Below are 19,197 nucleotides of genomic sequence, written 5' to 3'. Positions count from 1 at the left end.
AACCAGACTCCCACAGCAACCAGCCTACGCCACAAGCCGCCAAAGTTCCACGTATATCGTGCTTCGTGCTGCTTCTGTAAGACATCTTCTATAGTCGTGATTTATGTAGTGCCTAGATATAGAATGAACCTTGCTAGCGGTACTAACGGATGGCTGAATCCGCAAGGGGATCGATTATTTACATACCCACGGACCCACTGAGCAGTGTGTATGAGGTGGCAAATTGAAGAATGACGACATTGAAATGTGTGGTTGGCCATAAATTATACTTGAAGTACTTCAAGTACTAGTAATATTAATTCAATGAACACGCAGTATTTCTGGAAGATGATACCGGGTAGGGTTGAACAGGAGCACGTGGCCTCGTATTGCCTGACTGATGTACAGTACTTCGAAGTACTAAAGTAACTAGCCTTGCTTTGCAGATGCCTTATTCACAACTAATAGAATGATAAGGGGAAGAGCTGATACAGTATAGTAGAGGATTTGCCCGTCGTTGTTGCTCGCATCAACGACGGGCAAATCCATTTCTGCTAGTAAGGCAATACTCATTCGAGAGTCCAGAATCATGCCAGCAGTTGAGCTAGCAATTTGATGTAGCCCTTTGATATTCCTTTGTACTAGTATGCGTTATGTGTGTGCAATGTGACTTTGTGTGAAAGTTAAAAGTAAAACGTACAGCTGTGTGTGGAGCTCAACGACAAGTTATTCGTGTAAACGCTAGCAATTTGGGTAAGAGCCGTGGTGAATCTACATCAGAAAGTAGAGGTTTCATTCAGTCACTAAGCGCGTCTAGCTCATAGTGCATGTAAATCGCTAAAGCTGTATCGATTGCAACCCCTACATCGTTTATAACCAACCCCCCACGGCATTATGTCCCCTCCACAACGCTTCTGCTTGTCTTATCGACATGTGAAAGCACACAAGCACCATTCTACGAGGTTAGAGCCACCATTCACGACATCATGACTAGCTTATAGTGTATGTAGATCGCCAGAATACTAGCGACTACAACTCCTGCACCTCCTCAGCCCTTATGCATCCCCCCTTCACCTCACAATATTCGACTTGTAATATCACCCAAGCCAAATTGCCTAGCACACTCTAGCACGCTGTTTATTGTTCTCAACGCTCACTCGAATATACACTTAGTAGTGTCAAGGCTTTTTGGCCAAAATATGCTGTCCTCGTTTCGATAAGTTTAGGATAGTTCGATCGTTACATTGAAGATTAGTATACTCTTGGAGTAGCAAATTGTAAAAAACTACCTAACAGTTACTAAAAAAGTTACGTTAAGTTTCATGTGGGTTTTTGTGGTACAAAACCGTACAACCAACGTTCCCAAATGAACTTCATACTATTGCAATATTGTATACTTTCGCTGTAGCAAATTATAAAATACTACCTGGGCGTTTCACAAACTGCGAGCAACTAAGTACAAAGCAACCAAGAGTAATTGATTCTCCATAATTATTCAGCTACTCGCGGGGTACACATATACTGTAGCTTGCTTACTTCCGGCACGCATATCCTCCGCACACATACTACATACAGAACTGCCTCTGGCCAGCGCAACGAGCCATTGTGCTGCCACATATTCACCCTACAGCCTGAGTTATCGGCATAATTCTTGTGGCCCCTTGGAGCCATTCATTTTGAGCACTTCCGGGGCACACATACACTTCACATATATATTACATTACAGAACTACCTCTGACCAGTTGAACGAGCTATTGTGCTGCCTCAGATTCACTCTACAGCCTGAGTTATTGTTGTCGCTCCAGCCTTGGAACAAACACGCTTGACACTAACAAGGTCAATTCAGAAGTAAATTAGAGGTTAAGTTCACTCTCTATCTGGTGGGCTACTAGTACATCTTAACTCATCTTCCAAATTGTATACGAAAGGAAAATGGCCAATCAAAGCACAGTATTTGAGGAAAATTCAACAACACCAAATATACGGTGTCGTTGAAGTTGCCTTTCGGCGGGACCATTATTTCGCCGACAACAGTTATGGACATGTACAGTCACTGTACATGTACGTTCATTCCTATCGTATGAACGTTTCTTTTACTGGGTATCCCTTGCCACCATCCGATTATTGATTACCCCGGGCTACGCAGTGTATGCCAACAATTCAGATGTAATACAATTCCCTTTTTAAGTACCTTGATGCGCAGTCGCATCACCGAGATTCTACCTCACCACATGAGTTGACAATTCAGATGTAATACAATTCCCTTGTTAAGTACCTTGGTGCACAGCGCATCACTCGAGATTCCACCTCACCACATGAGTTGACAGGTGGCGTCTGTTCTGTGGTTTTCAGCAAAATTTATGTGGCAAGAATGTGAACTCCCACTTTACATATAAAGTCCCCTAATGATGGTAGTGCTACTTTCGTCGACTTTTACTGACAGTCACTGTACAGGGAGCTTCGCTAACCTCACTCGAATTTAAACTTTGAACTCTACTGAGGCAGCATGACCGCATACCCATATCGAATATGCAATCAAGTATAACGACTCGTAGAGAATGGGGTCGCACCTTGTCTGGCAGGTGCGTCCAGAATGGCCACTGCACCGTGGGCATAAGTGCTATTTGCCCACGTTGCATTGGCCTTTCCATGACCAACACCGTTCAGGCCAAGCCGGACAACCTCCTTGAGATGTCTCTCATCCATCTCATCGGTCCACAATATTTGTTTCTTGTGCTTTCGCCCCATCGTTGATTGAACACCAACCCACGGGCTTATTTCGACTTGTCGCTCTAAGTCGGTTGGGAAATTGATTTTCCCAGCTCATACCGTTAAATTTCCGGCTTAACCGAAGTTCGGTTCTTTACACATCCGAAGTTTAAAGTCCGAAAAATGATTTTACGACTTGCATCGATTTTGACTCAACATTCGTATCCAGCATTCCGGTTACGACTTTTTCCCGGATAATGCTGATGTTCACCAACATGGGCGCCAAGACAACCTGACAAACATGGAGAGGAAGGAGTGCGTGCTACGCTACAACAGCTCCAAATACGCCTGGCGGACCACAAGTCACTACAATATGGGGCGTTACAAGACGTGGCCGTTCTATTCGGTGTAACCCGAGCCACTGTCAGTCGGGTCTGGAAGCGACCCAATGTCATGCTGCATGACGCACGTCGTCCGTGCGGTGATGTAGCGTCCTACCGGAAAGAAAGTTATGAAGGTAAGCTGAAACAGGAACCGATAGGTGAGTGCTTGAGTGCAGTGCAAAAAGCGAGGCGCACTACGTTTCGCTGTATTGCGGCAGCTTTGGACCTGTCGCGCTCAACGCTGCACGACTACTACAAGCGCGGCATTTTTTTAAGCTTGCAGCATGTCCATGCAACGAACGCTGACCTATTCAGCTTTGAGGGCATGACGAACGTTGCTCATGTGCACGAGAAGTGGTTCTTTGGTACGAAAGTCAAGAACACGTAGTACCTGGCACTTGACGAAACACCACCCCATCGCACTGGTAAGTCAAAACGGTTTATCACCAAGGCGACGTTTCTGTCCACTGTCGTACGGCTGTGTTTTGACGAACGGTCGCAGTCTTGGTTCGACGGAAAGATACGGCACGTGGCACTTCACGGAACGTGCCCGCTCAGCGCGGATGGTGCAATCAGCCAGCCGGTGCCCTTGAGACCAAGCGCGTCAGTGTAACGTGCTCAATCTACAAGAATATGCTGATTGACCAAGTGATTCCTGCTATCAAAGCAAACTGGGGAGGAGATAGCAGGGACCTGATGTACATCCAACAGGACAACGCGCGCCTCCATGTCCCCCCATCGGACACAAAGGTTGTGGCTGCTTGTACCAGTGACGATTGGAACGTGCAACTTGTCTGTCAGCCGCCCAATTCGTCCGACCTCAACCTGTTAGACCTTGGGTTCTTCCGTACTACCATCCAAGCGATCCAGGAGAAGAACTATTCGCGGCGTGTTGACGACATCATTGCTGCCACGGAGGCTGCTTGGCTTGATGTCCACAAGGAAACGTAGAACTCCAACATTTTGACGCTACAAGCTTGCAAGCAAGATATCAGATTACAACAATTACCGTATTCCTCGTACGAAGGAAGGCTGCGCTTGCTCCCTGAAGTGGTTGTCGTGGAGAAGGACGTCATTGAGTCAGGGCTCAAGCTCCTGAAGGCAATTGATGTCGAAGGTAAGGTGACTGAACTCGCTGTTGAAGTGGCTGCGTTGTTAGAGATGGGTGACGTTTACTCACAACTCGACGTCGAGGCCATGGAACTAGTCGTGCAATTATTAGACGAACTTCAAGTTTTCGGAATCATGCAAATGTTTCCGGACAGAGGTAGTACAACGTAGTAATAATATACTACCTGTGTTGTATATACCCTTCGCTGTCACTAGGTCGTGCTGAGAAGTTCGAGGAGAATTGCTTTGCAAGTTTCTCGAACTCATTGCCCTCGACATCTGTATTTGCAATGATAACAGCTCCGTTTTGTGCCTGGTTCCGTTGCTTGTTTTGTATGTTCATGCCGATGAGATTGAATTGGTGAAATGTAACGTGTCATGAACTAGACGTCTGTTGTGCTTCGTTGGTGCATTCCCAAATTGTCACGATGTAGGAAACAGGAGGTAGCCGTAGGTCTTAGGCGTGTGCAACTTTGCGCAGAGTGTCCAAGACAAACCAAGTCTGCAGGACAGGGGAAAACGGAAAATGAGATTCAGTCGTTTACAGACTACCTAGCTTCGTTCTTATTGGCTAAACCTCAGTCAAAGGGAAACACTAGCATGTGAGAATCAGTGCTCTTTTCCTTGTGCTAGAGCCGTGATTGGGTGATCAATCACTTGAGCTGGAATTCGCCAGAGTTGACGAGGTCACACACAAACATGTAGCGGACGTAGATATGTTTTGAACGGCCGTGAAGCTCGGCGTTAGTGGCGATCTTGATGGTCGGGTGATTGTCTTCATGGTCTAGGACGGATTGGTCGGACGTTTACTTGAGTTCGGAGGCGAGTTGACATAGATAGAGTAGTTTTTGAATGCATAAGGCGACGGCTACAAATTCAGCTTATGTGGTGGACAAGGTGACGAGGGGTTGCTTCTTGGTGAGCCACGGCACGGGTGAACCGAAGAATAGAGTGAAAAATCCACTGATACAGCGTCGAGTGTCAACACACATAGCTTACTTCGCGTCGACGTAAGCGGATAGGAAAGGGAAGTCATCGATGGAGGCGATACCACCAAGGCGGATGCCATAGGTGCGGGTGCCTTTGAGGTAGCGGAGGGCACGCCGGACGGCGGACCAATGGCGTGGGACAGGGTTGTGGAGAAACTGACTAAGTTGTTGGAGAGTGTAGGCGAGATCTGTGCACTCTGTCCATGCCCAAGTACATGAATCTGCCGACGACGAAGCGCTAGTTCTTGCCGATCATGAAGGCGAAGTCGTGAGGCGTCGTCGCGCAGTGGGAGGCGGATATAGTGAAGATGGGTAGAAAGGCATGGGGACTGCATTGCAGTTCACCATGTCGAAACGGTCCAGGATAGCTTCGACGTAGCGAGATTTGTGTAGGATGATGGTCTTGACGGCTCGGTTGCGTTCAACTTGCCACCCCAATATATCTGAGACTTCACCAAGGTCTTCATGGCAAACCGTTGAGAGAGGGAAGCCATCAAATCGAGGATGAGGAAGAGAGTAGGCGCAAGAATAATGTGACGAGATGTCTATCATAGTCATAAGTACTTACCTGGGCACAACGTAGAGGCTGGCAATGGTGAAACCAGAGGCGTCGGACTTGATGAAAACACAGCGGTCCTTGTGCAGGCAGGTGCACTGTTGGGATGCCATGTCGTCGACGTAGGTCCAGTACCATAGGTTAGGCGCTTGATTGTGGCCGTAGAGGCTGCATTTTAGGCGATAGGCGAGTTCGCCGCAGGAGACATTGGACACGAGGTCGCCAGACCGCTGTTCCATGAAGACCACTCGGTTCATGGTCCCGATTACAAGGGCGATATATCTTCGCGTCCATCTGATGTCTCGCGAGGTCGTAGATGGTCACCATAATGAAATGGAATCAGAGGACTTCCAGGCATACGACAGGCGCAAATATGTCATCGCAATCAACGCCCTCACGTTGCAGAAAGCCTTTGATGACGAGGCGTGTATATGCCGTTGGGCTTCATATAAAAGACCCATCGACAGGGTAGAACTGTCATGGTTGATGCGATGTGGTGCAGAGGTGGCCAAAGGACAAGGAGCGTCTTGTGTAGAGAAGGGCAAAAAAAGTGATTTTACTGTGTTGGATCGAGTAAAAATCTATCTGCTCGTAAACATTTGCATTTGGTTGAGACAAGAGGTTGCTTGGTGGGCAAGACAGGCTTGGCAGCACCACAATCCGGTGGGTGAGTAGCTTATTGGTAAGCCACAGAACAGCCTCCCATATCCATGATGCCGATCGCGACTTGTATGATGGACATGGGCACGTGCTTGGTCATGATGTCGGCGGCGATGACGTTCGTGGCGCAGTAGTGCAGGACCACGTCGCCCGATTCGACGAGGTCACGCAAGTAGTAGAAGCGCATGGCGAGGTGCTTGGTTCGTTGCATACTGCCAGTGTTGGACGCGAAGTGGATCGCATTTTGTTTGTCGAGGTAGAACAATGGAGCCTTGGGGAGCCGTCCTAGGATTTCTTGGACCTAGTTTTTGAGAAAGGCACCGTGTTGGGCAGCGATGCAGGCGCCAACGACTCTGCTTCCGAAGTTGAGAGAGTGACCAGGCCTTGGAACTTCGACTTGCATGGGATGGGGCCACCGCCGAGCATCCAGAGAAAACCAGACATGGAGCGTCCCGTGCTGCGGTCGTCGCCCCAGCTTACTTCCGAATAGACGATGAGGCTCGATGCGGTGTCGCCATGTCCATGGTACATCGTACATGAGGCCAAGCGTCCTTGCAGTAGAGGTACCACATAAGACCACCTTGGTGCGTGCCGTAGGTCCCCTTGACAGCGAGGAGATTGTAGGAGCCGTCGACTTCATTGCCGTCCGGAGGCCGCATGCGCTGGGGGATGTCCAGGTCGGCGTAGGTAATGCGTTGGTAGCATCGCCGTGGTGGACTTCCATGTTGTTGGCGTTCGCTCAGGCGAGGGTCATGTGCATCGATTCATCCTTGACCGTCAGCGAATACGTCACGAGGTAGTTGATGCCATACTTTTGGTGGTAGCCGCGGTTCACGAGCCAAGCCTTGTGCGCCGTGGTGCCATCGGGGTGCAGTTTCCGCTTGAAAATCCTACGGCTGGACAAGGCGCCGCGACCAGGGGGCTCGTGAACGATGCGAAAGCACTACATGTCGTTGAGATTCTTCCACTCGACCTTGCAAGCGTCGAGCCATTTCTCCCCGCCGGGGCATTTCATCGCCTCCCAGAAGCTGGAAGGGATCGAGTAGTAATGTCGTGGACGGCGCCGCAAAAATCGAAAGCGGCGAGAGCATCGTCGTCTTCGAGCGGTGGGAGATCGCTCGGATTGTAGTCGGGTTCTTCGGAGAGATGGTCATCGTTGGCAGGAAGAGCGAGTGTAGAAACTGCGGCTGCTGTGTTGGTGAAATTCTCAGCCGTCGCAGTGCTACGTTCGCCGAGTTGAGTGTGCCGAGACTTGGTCGGGGGAGTGTCCACCATGAGCTGTTCACGAGGCGGGGGGGAGCCACAGGGAGATAGGTGTGGACGTCCGCGGTTTCACGCTGCAGTGCACGAACTGGGGCTATGGGATCCGACTGGGGTTGAGCCACGGGTGCTGTGTCGGCTGTGCCAGTGGACGTATCGGCTGGTTACATGTTGATGTCTTATTGAGGCGGTGGTGCCGGAGGCGGCGGGTTCGAGTTGGCTTGAAGTCGAGTGTTGTAGCGATGCTGCGTCGGCGGCTGCTGCACAAACCGAATCGCCGGCGGGTATAGGACCCGCAGAGCTGGCTAGGCATGTCATGTGTTTACCTCGGGCTCAGCAGCAACCGGATGCTTATGACGAGGGGCCGCCGCTGGCGGGACACGAGGAGCTGCCGCTTGTGGGGCAGGAGCAGGGCTTGGTGGTGGCACGGCAATGTCCGGGACACCTTTCGTTGGTGCCTGTGGGGCATGGCGAGCGGCGGCGCTGTGCGTTTCCAAGTCGTCGCTCTCAATGTCCGCTTCAACGTCATCGGCCAAGGCTTCGATGATCAGCGCATGACGGTTGGGGAACGCGTTCTCGAAGAACGGACATCGACGGCGATCAAGACCTTCTTGGTGTCCAATTCGTAGAGCTTGTAGGCTTTGAGGTTGGTCGCGTAGCTCAAGAACGTGCACATATTGGCTTAGCTGCTGATTTTGTTCGTGTTGTCCACCTTGCGGTAGCACAGGCAGCCAAAGACCTTCAAGTTGGCAATATTGGGCCACGCAAAGATTATCGAGCTCTTTCGAACTCTATTATACTCTTTAACGCCTTCGTGGCCAACAAAGACGTGTGGGATGCGGTTTGCCAGCTCCAGTTCAAGGCGCATGAGGGTGGCTCCGAATGCACGCCCATTTCTTATCCTGTCGGATCAAGGCTATGGTGATTCCGATTCCCGTCGACGCTAAGTTGCCGCTGCTATTCTACGACCACAACCGCCTTGCACGCTACGGCTACCACGAACCAACCTCCGCCTATCTACACCGCAGCAGCAGCCCCTTCCTAGAGTCACTGCCACGTTGGGCACACTCGAATTACCATACGCATCCTTTCAACTCCTGCTTCTACTTCGGTTCGCCTGAACACCGCCTTCCCGACTGCCGTACCATGCGCGATGACGACAGCTGAAAACGCATTCGTGCCGGTGTTCCCAAGCACGTTGTTGACACCCACTGTCGTCGAAAACGCGCGTCGTCATGCAAGATCATTGCTGACCATTCGCAGTATCATCGCCGCGACCGCGACGATTACGACGACGACTATGGAAACAATCAAGGCCGCAACAGCAGCTACCCCAAGCGCCATCGTGACGACTCTCGCCCGCCCCCACGTCCTTCTACTCGTCGATCGCCCCCACATTCCACCCAGCGAGGTCGTTCCTCCCGTCGCTCCTCTCGGTCCCATCAATACCTTCGATTCCATTATCTACCAGCTACACCCACCACCCACAATCGTGTCCGCTCCAAACCTCCTCAATCCTCCTATCCAAGACGTTCGTCGCCCAACCGTCGTGCTGACTGATCGCCTTCACGACGACGCGCCTACCCTTCACGCCCATCCGCCACTGCTGGATACATCCCAAACTTTTCACCCTTCCTCCGCCTTTCTTCGGCGCTCTACATCAGCGCCACCTGCTAAGCGCCAACGCCTTTCCAGTCCCAACTCTCAACCCCCACCTACCCAGTCGTCCGTTTCGCCTATCTCATCCACAATAACACGCCCTCTATCTTTTTCTACGTCTAACTCTCTCGCTCGGCCTACTACCAGGGCACTCGCCATCCCGCCACAACCCCCCATTTCAACCAAACTTCATCCCACCCCCTTTCGCCTCTTTCTTCCAAGGTGGACGACCCTCTACTTGCCCCCACCCCATTCATACCGCAGTCATTCTCCGTGCACATCTCCCAACTCTAACAAGGACACTACTCGACCTCCCGCGTCTGCCAATTACGTTGATCCGCCTGAGCGACAACTACTAGTACGCCTCTGCCGTCGTGATGGTGCTTACAGTGAACCTCCGCCTCCTCGTGCTGCTCGCCCTTACTACTCCACCGATGAAGAAACCCTCTGGAGTCCAATCCATGATGCCGCCAACGCTCAGATGGCGAATAATACCGCCGACGCCTTTCATCAACTTTCCTATGACAAGTGTGTCGCCTATCACCTCTTCAAGCACCAAACTGGCCTGCATCTCACAGCGCGACCACCATCTCTCCCCCTCATCAAATACAATCTCCAACTGAAGGAGTACAAAGCCAACCCACGCCTCCACACTGACGACCCACTCTCCCTTCTACGTTGGAATCACCTGGGACACTCTCTGCCTGAATGTCTCCTTCCCCATTCACAATAACCCATTTCCCTTGGAACCTTCGCTCTACCCCCAACTCTCCAAGGAATGGATCATTGACTCTGGCGCTACCGTCTCCTGCACTCCTCACCGTCGCTACTTTATCCACCCCGCCTTTCTCGACAAATCCTTCACCCTTGCCGTCGGCGATGGTGGCCGACTTCCCTTTCTCAGCTACGGGCTAATTGATCTTGGCGTCACCGCCCACTCCGGCGAAACCTCGGCCACTCTTACTGCTCATCACGAGCCCCTATCTCTACCTTTCGCTTACATTGCCCCGCCTTAAAATTCAACCTCCTTTCTGTCCGTCAATCCGTCGAAGCCGACTGTCACTTTGACTTCTCGCATCCATCGCACTGCATCCATCGCACTGCCTCGTGGACATCGGTCGTGGCCTTTACACTGTACTTGCGTGCTCAAGTTAACGGCTTGGGGCTTTAATCCTTCCAGGCGCAGCCCTACACTCCCTAACCAGTAATCCTTCATCCCATCCTCCTGTCACTGTTGCAGCTGCCATCATGGTTTCCAAGCCAATGTCGCTGCCCACCCTGCGCTTGGTTACGCACACCAAGCCCATTCCATATTAATTCGCTACGCCTGCTCCGTCTACCATCTCTACGCTTGAGTCTACTGTCCAAGCCGCGGCGCGCTCTGAAGTAATCTATCAATTGCACATCTATATTATTAACTTTGGACGTTCGCCTACACCCATCACATCCAAGTCACCACTAAGCAAGGCTGTTCATTTTCTCTTATCACCTGCCACCAAATTCTCTCCTTCAACTTCAACGCCTCATCCCAACTTCACTATCGCCTCGTACCTCATTTCCTGTTCATCCGGCACTTCGAAATTCCCCTCAGTCCACGCCTTGTCTCTCACTTCCAACGTTGCCGCCGCCGTCAGTCCGCTTCCATCTCCCCCGCCTCTTCCTGCCACTCCACTACTAGCGACGCCTCTACTTGCACTTCCACTACATCGAACACACACCTATCTAATGAAACTCTCTTTCGCCTTTGGCAGAACCGACTTCGACACCAATGCTCCACCGTTCTCCAGGGCCTCGTCAAGACCCACCCCAACTTATCCACCGACCGACCACGCTTATTCAAGTCATTTACTTGTGATACTTGCGAATTCGCGATGTCCCGTCGACAACACTTCTCACCCGCCGTCGTGTTTCGCGCCTCATCCTTCCTCCTTCTCGCAACACACTGATATTTGGGACCCATGCCCGGTGACATCGATTGGTGGCAGCTTCTACTTCGTCGTGTTCATCGACGGCTACTCCCGCTTTACCTGGGTTTACCCTCTCGCCTTCCGCAAGGATCTCTACGAGCCTATAAACTCTACCTTCAAGTCCGACATCAACACCCTCCAGTACATTCGGCCTACTGAAATCGATAATCTACAAGCCGATAACGCCAAGGAATTCGAGAAACTCGGCCGCATCATCGGCCCCAAGTACTGCACTAAGACTACATTTTCCAACGCCTACTCGTCTGCCCAGAACGCTGTGGCCGAACGCCGCATTGGTCTACTTGCAATGAAGATGCGAGCGCTCCTACTGACCGGTAATCTCCCCAAGTTCCTGTGGGCCAAAGCCGTCATATACTCCGCCTGGCTCTACAACATTTCGCCTTCCACATCCAATGATGGCCAGTCGCCTTATCATCGAGTTTTCTCCCGCCATCCACCTCTGGCCTACATTCGCACTCTTGGCTGCACTGCCTTCGTCCATCCATGTCCAAAAGGCTAACCAGACGAACAAACTCGACGCGCGTGCAATCAAGTGTATAGTTTGTGGGCCTACCCGATGACCGCAAAGGCTACAAGCTCCTCAATGCCTACTCCCACCAGCTCATCTACTCGCGTGACGTCGATTTCCACGAAGATGAATTCCCCCCATCAACCCCACCCAAGCCGCAGCCGCATTTTGACTTCGTGTCCGTGACGCATCCGACATTCCATCCATTAACCCTCATAAACATCTGTCGTCTCTATCTTCCCGCCTCGTCCCGGCCATTCACCCCCACTTCATTCATCTTCTCCACCGCCAACCACCGAACAACTGTCTCAGCCCATCGTTTACTCCCTGTCTATCGCCTTCGACGAACTTCAACTTGCTCACCTTTTCGCAGGCCACTATTTTATCCGCTTACCACCCTCTTTGCACAACATCACCGTCAACTTACTCCGTTGCCTACACTACCTGGCACTCCGTTCTGTCTATCCACCTCTCATTTACCATTCGTCAATGTCTCCATTGACGAACTCGCTGCGCTTCCACCACAGCCTTACCCTTATCCATTCCCGCCACTCTAGACGCCTAAGCAGCCACTCGATCCACCACTCTACCCTCCATTTCATCTCTACGCCTTACTCAGTGCCCGCCTGCCCTCTGAACCCTCTGACCCTAAAAAAGGAGCGATGCGCCGTGTTCCGACCGCGACAAATGGCGAGCCGCCACCCAATACGAACTCCAGCGCCTACAAGACTACAAGACCTACGATCTTGTCCCACGCCTTAAAACCATTGTCGTGTGGCTTACCCATAAGCTGCTCTATGTGCTGCCAAGCCTGTCTTGCCCGCCAATCTGCCTCTTGTCTCAACCAAATGCATATGTTTACGAGCAGATCGATTTTTACTCGATCCAACACAATAAACTCACTTTTGTTTTTGCCCTGTACGCTTCTTTACTTTTGGCCACATCTGCACCACATCGCATTAGGTTATGAGCCCAATGCACTACGTCGTCAAAGACGCATCAAGCTCAAGCTGACGGCTTTAACTACGCCGAATGGGCCGACCACATCGAACAGAAGATCTCCCAGCAAAAGCTCCGCAAGTACTTGACGTCGAGCACCCGTTTCGAGCATTACGATGAAGACGACGACTACGTGGCCAAGTCGTACATAAATTTGTCAGTCCACCGGAAAAACCTCAAGTACTTCAAGGAGACTGACCTCGAGAAGGCACACCCCTCGACCATCCACACGAACCTCGCCAGGCACCGCCTCAAGGATGTCCACGAGAAGACCACGATTGTCAACAATATGCTGCTCCGTCGCGAGCTCTGGTCCCTATCATGGAAGCCCCATGAGACGTATGCCACATTTGTCCATGTGTCATGACGCCCGAAACCGATCGTATCGTCGAATTCATCTACCTCTTGCCGCCAAGCCAAGGTCGACTGGATCCTGGAGCGCATCACCAAGCAAGACCCCGAATACTGCTCTCTCATCGGCGTGATCAAGTCCGTCGAGATCGGGTGGTCTTTCATGGCATTACATGGACATCAAGGTCGGTCCAAGCGCCTCGATCCAAGCCACTACCTCCAACAACTTGTACGAATTCGATGCGAGGGTTCTGCTTCCGTCACTGCCGATGTCGAGTCAGCGTATTTGGTGGCCAACGAAGCACCTTCGATCTGGCACGCGCGGCTCGGGTATCCTCCCCCGGCGCCAACCCAGGCCATCCTCAAGGCCACAAACGGCGGTCCCTCGAAACTACCATCTCCAGACAGCTGTGATGGCTGTGTCTGTGGCGAAATGCCGGAAATTGCTCATCCACGCTACGGTGAACGTGGGTCCAAGCCCCTTGGAACTAACATCCATGCGAAGGCCTGGGGTCCCTCGCCGGTGTAGAACATGGGAGGATCCAAGTACTTTGTGGCCTACACCGAAGGTCAATCCAACTACACGGCCGTCTACCCACTCAAGACCAAGTTGGCCGATGAAGTCCTGGTCAGCTTGCAGCATTTCCATGCGTGGCTCGAAACCCAAACCGGCGTCTATGTAACTACGTTCCACTCACACAACGCAATGGAGTTCGTCAACGCCGACGTCCAAGAGTACCTCGAAGCCTTCGGGATCCATCACGAGCGCAGTGTCCCCCATCGCCAGTACCAGAACGGCAAGGCTGGGCGCATGAATCGCACGCTGATAACGCGTGACGGCTCGGATGATGCTACGCCATGCCAACGCGCGGCCAAGCTCGTGGGCCGAATCCATTCACATGGCCGCGTTCTTGCGCAACCGCACGCCCAACGTGAACAGAGACGGCAAGACCCCGTATGAACTGATCCATGGGACCAAGCCTTCGCGAACCGTGAGAGCGTCAGCGTTCCCAGGGAGGGTTGCAGTTTCGATCATGTTGATCTGGTCGTCGAGTGTAATGAAGAGGGTTTGGCACTGATGTCCTCGGTGTACTTGAGTTGTGTGAGACTCGCAAACAGATTCATGGGGCCGCGGGTAATAGCTTCATGGCTCGTCATAAGGGCCCAGAGGGAGAAAGGAGAGACGTACGATCTGATGGCTTGTTGGAGGATAGTGAAGGAGTTGAAAGGAAACACCTTAGCTTGGATGCGCAATGCAGCGAGAGACTCCGCGATGTATTTATTGAGAAAATCACTACCTAGTAGTCGATCTTCCCTCCTTGAGCCAGAATAACCTCGACACAGCGATTTGGCATCGACTTGGCAAGTGTCAACAGGTAGGGGCGACCAAGATTCGACCACGCCCTCTTGATGGCCAGGATAAGCTCGGTTTTCGCTGTAAATTGCCGGCCATTTGCGTAGACTGCACGTGCAAAAACACCCCAAACATTCTCTATGGGATTGAGGTCCGGTGACAAGGCTGGATGGTCGAAAAGCTGAACATTATGTTCGGCCAAAAACTCCATGGTTTGATGTGCACGGTGTATGGAGTCCCCATCTTGCATTAACGTGAATTGTTCACCGTAAAATTCATGGCCGAAGGGAAAAAAGTACTTCGCCAAAGTGTCGACGTATTTCTCGGTCGTTTGGGAGCCCTCCAGGAACGCAAGCTCGGACACACCGGAGCCGGAAAAAGCACCCCACACCATAATAGAGCTCTTTCGAAAACCTGTTGAGCTAGAGTTTGATTTTCGCCATGTGTTTTCCAGTGATTTGATTGGCCAATGCAAAAATACTGTATTTGAAACGCAAATCCAGTTGACACAAGTCGGCCGATGTCTCAACGACGATTTGAGTTAGAGTTTCGCTGGAGTCAGGTGTGACACATGGCGCGTCATGGTCATATGCAATTTATAACCAATCAAACTACAGAACTCCAGCACGTGGAAAAGAATATAATTCCGCAAACGCTACCGTACCTTGCAAAGCTATGCTTGGCGACGCTTCATACTGGTTTACACGACTTAATCAAGCATTCACATTTCCGAGCGTTGTGTGAGATGATACTGTGTCACCTGGTACCTGAAAGGTAGAGCAACACCTTCGCTGGCTCCCCTTGCAGCCTTTGTGTTCAATCATACACCTGTATGCGAGAAGTCATAATATTAACATGAACAAAATATTCGGTAAGCACCTAAGTAGGTCATATCTCTTGAAATTTGTATCTCTAACAGTAAGTATGATGCAAGATAAGATAATTTTGTCTATTCGAGAACTATGACTTTGATGCCAAGTGTACTTATTTGACTGAGTGGAAGTAATGGGCACTCATGGGTTGTTTCGAACTCAAACTCTTGGGGTCTTCGAAAGAGCCATAATATTTTACGTGAGTTTCACTTCGCTGCGACATGTTTCAATTTCACATTCTAACTCAACGAATCTTCGAAAGAGCTTTAATACCGTCTCCGCCTTTTTGGCGAGTCGTCAAATATGACTCAGGCTCCTTACCACAATCTGTGGTACACGTGATGAATTGGAAACTATGGGAAAACGTTCAAGAAATCTTCAAAGAACATGGTTTTGATTGGCCATTATTATGAGGTTAGGTCTACGGTACAGTACATTCAGCGCATGTCGACTGACGACAACAATCATTTCAAGGCGTCCACCCTTGCTGTGTCGTGCACATGCAGCAAGCGTCGAGCCTTGTCCGGGTTTTTCTGTCGCCACTTCGCTTGGGAGGTTAACGTATTCGATGCACGTCTGCAACGTTCTCGTTCTGGAGCACTTTACGGCGGTTTTCACGTCCTCGTTTGAATCGTACTTGCGTTGCTGTTGACGAATTTTTGCCTTTTTTTTCGTAGTAGGCTTCGACGTGCCACCACATGAACCTGAGAAGCCGATGGGGTAGTAAATGCTGATTTCGGTGATTCTACAGGATATATAATATATTAAATAGAAATTATGCAATACTGGTAAAAAATACATAGAATCTTACAACGACAACTACTTGACACACTAACATTTCGTGTGCTACATAGGGAGCTGCCTTGGAGACTGTGTTGGGGAATACGTTGTGAGGTGCTTTGAGGGCTGTACTTGGGACCGTCATATTGCGGGCTACAATGCGGGTTGCTTTCGGGGCTACGCTGGGGGCTACGTTGGGGGCTGCGTTGGGGGTTGTCTTGGTTGTTGCATTGGCCACTTTCATGGGGGCTTTGATGGATGTATGGCCAGCTGTGGGGGGTGGTATTGATGGTGTTGAGAATCGTGTGGGTAATTCTTTGCTGCACAACAACGGCGCCGTCATGACTTGAGACGAGTTTTCGTGGCGTCGGATGTGCTGCCGATTTAGCTATTCCATTGAAAATTACTATTAATATATACATTATCAATTTGTGGTGCGTACGTGGTAGCGCCATTGGTGATGAAATGTACGATGGGTCTGTTAGCCATGACTCGTGGTCTAGAGATTGTTCTGAACGCACATGGCATAAGTGTCGATGTGCTGTACCTTGTACAGTACTTGAGATGTAGCATGTAATGTAGTCAGTGCGGGGTCGCGCTTGTAGGACTCTTTTGCCGTGTAAAACAGTATGTATGCGTTTGTCGCAAGCAACGAGGCTATATTCGTTGGCATAGATACCTTGTCGTCCATACCGAATCGTCGCCCACTTGGTGCCAGCACGTACGCAATGTAGTGACCCGAAGTTAGTGAACTCGCCAGATGAAGGACAACTCCTCGAAGCTGGTACACAATATCCTATGCAAGTATTTTAGTAATCTATCGATCGTGGTGGTTTAAACTGTACCGCGTGATCCACTATGCAAACTCACTCATGTTCAGCTCCGATGTGTATTGGAGAGCTGGCCGTTCTTTTTCATGGTGTATTTTTCACCGACCGCGAAGCGTAGGACATGCAGCACTAATACATGGGGCCACTCTGCAATGGCACTTGTACGCACAGCTGGACATCGGCGATTGCAATAGGTGCACTCGTACGAGTTATCACCTGTTAACTCGGTGACACCAACGCTCTTCTTAGGCTGTCCTCTACAGTGACAACCTCTGGAGTGATTGGAATGTCGATGTCAAGAAACACCTCTGACGATCTACAGTACTAGATTAATAAGCTAATGATCATTTGCACTACCTGGCTTGGGTGTTATAAGTATTACATTCAACGATGTTGAACACTTCGCCACCGAAAGCTGGTAGATACATGGGCATGGCTGTCACGAACTGAAAAAAAAACTCGTACGCGTCTTCTTTTTCGCCCAGCACCAAACGACAGCCAGACGTCAGCTAGGTGACTGTGCTACGCGTCCATTCGATACCCGTTTGGCCATGGCTTGAGGCGTCTCGTTGGATCTTTCACGTGGACGTCATGAACGATCCTGCTTAGGCAGTCTTGGGGGCTGAACTGAGTGGTCAGGGCAGGCTGGTACGGTGTGGAAAACAGATTTGCCATAACATGTTCTTCCATAGTTGTGAAGGCCTGGTCCTAACCCGAACTCTCCGCGCCACTGAAGCAAGTTTTGCATGGAAAGAGCCCTGCAACAATGACGAACAGAATGACCCAATGTAGTGTACAGTACATCTGCCATACGTTTAAGACAAATAGTGTCATACTGACGCCGAACCAGAATGTTTGACGCCAAATTTTAATATTTGCAGTTAACGCCGAATCGTAATGTTTGACGCCTAATCGTAATGTTTGACGCCGAATCGCAATGTTTGACACCAAATCGCAATGCTTGACGCCGAATCTTAATGTTTGAGGCCGAATCGTAACACCGAACTATATTGTTCGACGCCAAAATGTTAGCATGACAGCAACGCCTCAGTAAGAAGTTTGACGCCGAGGTAAAATGTTTGACGTCGACAAATAAGGTAACGCGTCAACGAGTGTGAACAAGTGTATCTATCGGTTATGGCGGTGGGATCATGGACAACGACAATCAAGCATCCAAAGCAAAGACGACTAGAGTGCCTGAAAGGAAGGAGCGCTGCGCAACAACAGCACCCAAAGGAAAGCGGTTTAAAGCTGGGCCAACGAACTACGACAGCGAACACCGAGCTAAAATAATGGCCTTCAGTCAAGCAATGGTTGACGAGCGTGTCATCCTCAAAACGAAGAAAGAGAACAACTCAAACTGGAGTACTGTAAGTGAAGTCCTTGGTCTATGCGGGAAAGACTTTACTCTTGCGAAGTCCACGACCAGTCAACAAGACCCCAACTTGAGTCTCGAGTACCACGAGTATACCTTCCACGACCAAAAAACCGAGTCCGGAGATGACCGCACATATCGTTTGCACCATTGCCAAGAGCTGTGGGATCATGATATTTGTGCAGCACCACTTCGACACGTGGATCGAATACATCGAAACTACCATGAAGCACAGGTTCGATGAGAACCTTGTGATCCCCCCAAATGCCGTAATGTAGCGACGTCACTCCAGTGGCGTCATAGGGTTATCGACCAATCAGAACAGACGTCACTGTTGACGTCAGTTTACGACCAAGGTCGATTGGCGTGCGGCGTGCTCGGCCATGGACACCAGAAGTTCCTTCTGCAGAGCGCACGTATGTATAGCATTAGATATAGTATAGTCACAGTAGTCATGCATGTAGATGTAGATAACGCCAATCAATCAGTTTACAATTTCCTCTGCGTTATCAACTCTCTACAGTTGGTAGCACTTCCTGGTTGACAACAAGGACTTACTTCCAGGGGCATAGCTCGTAGGTTGTAAGGTTACTCTATCTAGCTCAGGCGAAGGTTCAGTTGCGACCTTTCACGGCGGCTAGTGTTGAGTTAGTGATCGCTCAGGTGTTCTTTTATTACGACGGCACTCTCCTTAGTATCCGGCATCAGGGTCGGTAGAGGTTGAGTCGACAGTTAATAAAGACATTTGTTGCGTGTGAAGTTTATTGTCACCGGACCCCCATTTTATGGGCAAGAACAAGGCGGCGGCGGAGAAGAAGCTCAAGAAGGCGGCGAA

The 19,197-nt window shown here is 50.5% G+C and overlaps 4 protein-coding genes across 4 annotated transcripts; 2 read left to right on the top strand and 2 right to left on the bottom strand.

Annotated features, from left to right (window-relative positions):
* Positions 1-3,141: 3,141 nt before the first annotated feature.
* Positions 3,142-4,022, top strand: H257_05964 (hypothetical protein; the record flags this gene model as incomplete). The annotated part of the gene is made up of 2 exons (XM_009830996.1): positions 3,142-3,436; positions 3,574-4,022. The coding sequence occupies 2 exons, from the start codon at positions 3,142-3,144 to the stop codon at positions 4,020-4,022; spliced, it is 744 nt and encodes a 247-aa protein (XP_009829298.1).
* A 3,803-nt stretch (positions 4,023-7,825) lies between these two features.
* On the bottom strand, positions 7,826-8,322 carry H257_05963 (hypothetical protein; the record flags this gene model as incomplete). Its single annotated transcript, XM_009830995.1, has 3 exons — positions 7,826-7,951; positions 7,973-8,221; positions 8,254-8,322. The coding sequence occupies 3 exons, from the start codon at positions 8,320-8,322 to the stop codon at positions 7,826-7,828; spliced, it is 444 nt and encodes a 147-aa protein (XP_009829297.1).
* A 3,363-nt stretch (positions 8,323-11,685) lies between these two features.
* Positions 11,686-13,680, top strand: H257_05962 (hypothetical protein; the record flags this gene model as incomplete). Its single annotated transcript, XM_009830994.1, has 4 exons — positions 11,686-11,778; positions 11,834-12,106; positions 12,796-13,152; positions 13,222-13,680. 4 exons carry the CDS (start codon positions 11,686-11,688, stop codon positions 13,678-13,680), a joined length of 1,182 nt encoding a protein of 393 aa, XP_009829296.1.
* Positions 13,681-14,449: 769 nt separating this feature from the next.
* H257_05961 (hypothetical protein) lies at positions 14,450-16,848 on the bottom strand (the record flags this gene model as incomplete). The annotated part of the gene is made up of 4 exons (XM_009830993.1): positions 14,450-14,908; positions 15,813-16,122; positions 16,214-16,545; positions 16,837-16,848. The coding sequence occupies 4 exons, from the start codon at positions 16,846-16,848 to the stop codon at positions 14,450-14,452; spliced, it is 1,113 nt and encodes a 370-aa protein (XP_009829295.1).
* Between the last annotated feature and the right edge of the window lie 2,349 nt (positions 16,849-19,197).

This window comes from Aphanomyces astaci, assembly GCF_000520075.1.
Source record: "Aphanomyces astaci strain APO3 unplaced genomic scaffold supercont1.11, whole genome shotgun sequence".
Taxonomy (NCBI): Eukaryota; Oomycota; class Saprolegniomycetes; order Saprolegniales; family Verrucalvaceae; genus Aphanomyces; species Aphanomyces astaci.
Note: the sequence above shows the minus strand (reverse complement) of the source record. Positions and strands in the feature narration are given on the sequence as shown.